General features: G+C 49.9%; 1 protein-coding gene across 1 annotated transcript; it reads right to left on the reverse strand.

Moving 5' to 3' along the window:
• Positions 1-2,368: 2,368 nt before the first annotated feature.
• Positions 2,369-5,590, reverse strand: LOC136552449 (WAT1-related protein At5g64700-like). The gene is made up of 6 exons (XM_066544020.1): positions 5,373-5,590; positions 4,348-4,413; positions 4,122-4,238; positions 3,618-4,032; positions 3,356-3,507; positions 2,369-3,029 (listed from the first exon to the last, which is right to left on the reverse strand). The coding sequence occupies exons 1-6, from the start codon at positions 5,549-5,551 to the stop codon at positions 2,798-2,800; spliced, it is 1,161 nt and encodes a 386-aa protein (XP_066400117.1). The 5' UTR covers positions 5,552-5,590; the 3' UTR covers positions 2,369-2,797.
• Positions 5,591-5,901: the final 311 nt, after the last annotated feature.

The following is a 5,901-nucleotide window of genomic DNA, read 5'->3' on the forward strand; positions in this document are numbered from 1 at the left end:
TGTAAAGCTGATGCCAATTTATGAATTGTTCTTAGTTCTCACATGCAAACCTGAAAAGAGCTGACACCAATTCATGAATTGAATGTTAGATTTCTTGGCTACAAATGAAAATATGAAGCAAAAACGTCAATGAACAGTGACACACATATGAAAAACGAAAGCCTGCCTAAATGCTGAACTGAACTTCCACTTAGCTGGCATTTTTCATAGGACCATCTTCTTATCAAGATCCTAAATGGCAATACCTCAGTAACATGCAACTGTTTCAATACTTGGCACATTTAATCCTAGATAATTAAGTCAGTGAAGATAGAAAAAAAAGAGAACTGAAAAGTAATCTCTTTGTATGGTATGGCTCAGAAAATATGGCCTTGGAATATTCTTAGATGCAATACTGCATAATGCTTGTCCATTACTAATACATATGGTCATTACTAATACAAATGGCCAAGAAAAATTCTATTAGAAACTGACCAAACCTTTTTTTTTTGCCAGAAATGGACCAATTTTTGGCTTGCATATGACAACTGTTCCAACACAATACATTGTCACAAAGGCCAAACTTTTAATTCATAATCAAATCAAGCCAACACAATGAAAAAAATCAGGTAGGCGACTGAATTAGGAGACGTCTTTATATCTCTATTAGTCCATTTTCTTTGTGTTAGAACACCAAGTGAAAGGCTTTGCAAGTAGTATAAGCTCAACTGACCTACATCGGTTCAGTCATTTTCTCAAACAGGTAGCAGGTGGCAAGCAGGCATACGCGGATGGGTAGGGAACTTGTCGATGGTGTGCATGTTGGCATGAGACACCTCAGATCTAATGCAAACCTGCAGGCAAGAAGAAAAGTCGGTGTTGTCAGCATATAAAGAACAGATAACAACACTGGCCAACCAATAAAAATGAAAGAACAAAAAAAAAAGAAATTGGACGACACTGGTCTAGCTTGAGGGCACTACCATGGCCTAGCCCACCTCGACTGACCTGTGTGTGCCCACCCTGCAGCTCGGCCATAGGGCGCAGGTGGCTCTTCACCCAAGACGGCGGCCATAAGCGCGGGAGGACCGATCCGACCATGGAGGCACCGGATGCAGCCATGGAGGCCCCGGATCGACCCAGCAAAGAAGGCAACAAGCACAGATCGACGCTGGCTATCGGCGAAGGAAAGAGAGGAGCAGGGTGGGAGGCAACCTTCACCTGCGTCTGCTCGCGTCAGAGCCCCCGCGTCCTGGGGACGCCCCTAGGGGCCACCCGCGCTGCCGCACCGTCGCGTTGGGGGAAGGCCTCGCTAGGGCGCCGCGCTGCGGCCCTCGCCTCGCACCCGCGCCCGGAGCCGAGAGAGCTGGAGAGCCGAGCGCGCTCGCCCGCGCCTGCCGCCGTTGCTGTGCTGGGGCAGCCTCGCCTGGGCGCCGCGCCGCCGCCACGAGAGAGAGGAGGGAGAGAGAGGAGATGCACGAGAGAGCTAGGGTTGGGTTGGAGCTAGTATATACTCGCCGAGGCCCCCGCGTGTAATGAAAGACAAGAACCACAGATCACGAATCAGACGGGCAAAAATTTTTTTGCTACCGTGGACATGCTGGCCTTGCGAGCTGGCCACAACGAATTTACACTTTAAATTTGTTGTGCTCCTTCGCATGGATTTGTTGATACTCTATGCCTCCACGGATCCCCCCCCCCACCCCATGTATGGATCCTGACTTCACCCCAGCTTGAAACATATACTTGCAACATACATTATCCTGATGAAACACTTGAAATATAGAATTGCAACATGCGTATATAGCCATTGCAACATATGCAACATCTAGATGAAACACTGAAAACATACGTCTGAAACACCTGAGACACTTGAAACATGGCATCACCGGTGGCCATGGCCCATCGTGGCAGGAAGCTCGGGTCGGTGGTGATACGGCTCCCTGTCGTGGTGTCTTTGGCCAGCGGCGACCTTCTCCTAGTGGCGCCCGAGCAGTGGTGGTGCAGTGAACGTCGCCGCCGCGATGGGTGAGGCGGAGTGGGGTACGGCGGGGGATGGCTGTGGCGGCGTGGTGGAGTGGGGTGGGCGGACGGCGCAGTGAAGCCGCGACGGACGAGGCGGAGTGGGGAAACTGGGGGAGATATAGAGGTGAGCACGCCTGTTGGGCCGGTCCGCTGCGCAGGCCTGGGAAGCCGCGTCCGAACGAACGCCTGCGTCTAAGCATTATCGTAAAAAAAACAACTGGGTCCAACAACTTTGCTCGTAGTTGTCGTTTCTATTTTGATAATAAAACAATAAAGGTGTATCTTATTATATTCTGCAATCTTAAACCACATTTAAGAAAAGGGAGTTCACCCGTAGGGTCATTAGCCCTGCTTGCTGCTTCCCTTTTGCTTGCTTCCGTTTTCCCTGTCTAGTCGGCTCGCTCTTTGCGTTGGAGCTTCCACATCCATTTCACGATTTGGTGGTAATAAACTAGATTCTTCTTCCTTTAAAGAAAACTAAAGCAGATTTTTTTATTACAAGAAAAGAAAAATCTTTATGAAAGGTTCAATCATCACCCAGAAATTAACTTGATGTGATGTACACAGTAAAGGGTGGTGCATACGCATATAGGGCGCTGAACAGCCCAAGAACCGCTTTCAGATAGGGTGATGAGGACATGATCAGTGCGACAGTGCCTGGCTGATCCTGCTTGCCTGCGCATCCTTTCTGCAGTGATCTCACAAACACCGGTGGTACGCCCGCCACGCCTGCCGTGAATCGGCCGATGGCTTTGCATGCATGATTCACACGCGCGCACGGACGCGTGTCATGTCAGACTTTGGGTGCCGCCGCGTCGTCGAGCGTCCTGTGGTCCTGTTCCTCCTCCTCCCCGCCCGCCGGCTGCACGGCCGCCGCGTTCTTCTCCACGTCCACGTTCCCGTTGTCGCGGCCGCTGCTGTCCGTCGTCTCGCCCGCCGCCGCCGCCGCTTGTTGCTTGTCCTCCCTGCTCTTGCCCCACAGCACATTGTAGAGGCCGGCGACGAGGATGACGCTGCCTATAATGCTGCGCCCATACAAGATACAGTGATGAGTCAGATGAGTCGTTTGGAGATAGCTAAAGCGTTCGCAGACAGCGAAACGACTGAATAGATCATCAGCTCGATCCGTTGGGTCGGCACCCCATCAGCTCGATCGATCGTTGCCCACAACTAACCCCACATCGTCGTCTCTGGGCTCCGTGGCCTCGACACGGTGCCACTTGTGGGGGACGTGCGCAAGTCAAAAGGCAGTCGCGAGCAAATGGTTTTCCATCGCCGGTGACGTCTGTGTGGCTGGCAATCGATGCGAATGCGATCGATGTGATGTATGTGAGGTTACCAATACCATTACCTGCCTAGGCTGACGTCCTCGCCCAGCAGGAAAGAGGCGATGGCCATGGTGAAGACGAGGCTCAGCGGCATCGACATGGACAGGAACACGGGCCCTTTCTTCTCGATCACCCAGATCTGCAGGTAGTACGAGATCGCCGCCACCACGATGCCCTGTAGTAACAAAGAACAGCAGGCGCAGCGTAAGGTCAGAAGTGACTTGCTTGGCCAAGAGATGGCCGCCTGCTTGGTAGTGGTACGGTGTGGCGTGTTTAATTGCGTACCGTGAAGAGCACCGAGGCGAGGCTCACGGGGCCGGCGAGCTTCCACCGCGAGAAGTCCCTCTCGAGGACAAGCGCGATGGCCAGCGACTGGACGCTGGCGAACACGCACTGCAGGGTCGTGTTGAGGAGCTTGGAAGGGTACTCCAGCAGCAACGGCCCCTGCTTCACTGTCCAGAGAGACCATATCACGACCGACATTGTCATCAGGAAGATCCCCAGAGCCCACTCCTTGTTGGAGTGATGGACTTGCGCCGCTGCTGCCGCGCTCGCGTGGTGCTTCAGCAGCTGGTGGTGGTTCATCGACTTGAGCTGGGGGCCCTGGTACAGCGCCAGCACGATGACGCCGGCGACGCAGAGGAGTATCCCAGAGGCTTTGGCTACGCCATGGACGCTCCTGAGCTTCAGGGTCTCCATCCTGTCGATCGCCCAAACGAATTGTTAGCTGCTACATACTGAACATGACGGCCCCCTCTTGGTAATAATTAAGCTCGATCAGTGAGTGACCTGAACATGACGGCCAAGATGAAGGCGACCACCGGCACGATGTTGAAGATAGCCGACGACGAGGTTGCTGAAGCATATTTCAGGCCAATGCAGTACAAGTTGATCGTTCCAGCCATCCTGATCCGCAGAACGCAAACCGCTCAGTGTTTCAGCGGCAACAAGAGAAAATTAATCTGCACAGTTATGTATGCTTCGGCCAAAGCACATACTGAAATCACCAACATACCCGTAGAAGCCGTGAGCAAAGATCTTCACGGAGAGCCTGAAGGTCAGAGGTGGCGCCGGTCGCTTCCTGCAAACGCATATATCCATCACCAGATGTCCAGATGAGCTACTCTCTTAGTATCATTCATGGTGACTTGCAGAGAGCATGCACACATGGTGACATGTAGGGATGAAAACGGTCGGAAAACCTCTCAACCATTTTCTACTTCTATATTTGAATACGAAAACGAAAACGAAAGCGGTAAAGCCGGACACGAAAACGAACACGAACTTACGGAATATCAAAAATTTCGAAAACGAACTAATTCGAGCGAAATTATGTTGAACACGGTCGGTATACGAAAAATCAATACAGAATATTGACCCGTAGGACCAAGTGCATAACAATTAACAAGTACATAGTAATTAACAAGCCCTACAACTTTCTTAAAAAGTATCTCCATTCGACACGATGTAAGGAAGATATGATTTTTTTTAAGGTAACAAGCGCTTGTACGCGATTAATATATCGCTGACTTTGTTTATTTTTTTTTGAACATCTTCAAGACATCAAATGAAAAAACTAAGAACTAAAAAGTTGTAGATCTCGTCGAGAGCTACAATTTTCATATAAAAATCATCTTTATCCGAGATTGTATGAAAAAGATATGATTTTTCTAAAGTTAGACTTGTAGTGGGCCAAATTTGGTTCAAACCGAATTTCGAATTCGGGATATTCCGAATTAAAAGTAGAAAAGTAGAAAACGGTCGAAAAAAATGTCTAAATCGTTTTCGTTCCGATTTCGAATTTGATGTTCCGAATTTCAAACCGAATTCGAATTTGTCCGAAAATACGAATTCGATCAGATTAAATATAGAAAACGATACGGTTCGATACGGGATATTTTCGTACCGTTTTCATCCTTAGTGACATGCATATACAAATTTACTGTTTTCTAGTAGATTGATTAGTGGAGCTGGCCCTGATGACTTTGGTGTATGGCTTCGCCCTTGCAATATGAATGACTGAAGATAAATGGTGGGTACCTGATCTCAAGGAAGGCGAAGGGCAGCAAGAAGATGGCGGCGACGGCTTGCCGGTAGAAGACGAAGACGGTGGTGCTCGTGCCTTCGTTGAAGGCCGCCTTGGTGAGGATGTGCATCCCCGCGTAGATGAGCCTGATGAGCACCACCGTGGCGTACACCTTGCCGTTGCCGCTGCCCATGGTGGCTAGAACAACGATATCAATGGCGCATCAACACTGCTCTTGTGCCTTGTGCCTGACCCCGAGCTAACGCCTCTATATATACGCGATGTCGAGCCAACAGAGTTCGTTTGTGTGAATTGCCAAGACTGCTTAAAGAGAGTAAAGGGACATGAAAGAGTGGAGGCTGAAAGTTCTCTGCATGTTCATGCATGCATTCCGGATAACAGAAATTTTCAGGTAGCACAGTGATTGAGATGATGAGGACATCACTTCTTCATCACATACAAGCCAAAGAGATGAGGAGGACCAGCATGGACGTCCAATTCATCTTTCTCATGGTGGAGGCCCAGTCCAACAAAAGTTGGAGC

Source organism: Miscanthus floridulus, chromosome 4 (assembly GCF_019320115.1).
Source record: "Miscanthus floridulus cultivar M001 chromosome 4, ASM1932011v1, whole genome shotgun sequence".
NCBI lineage: Eukaryota > Viridiplantae > Streptophyta > Magnoliopsida > Poales > Poaceae > Miscanthus > Miscanthus floridulus.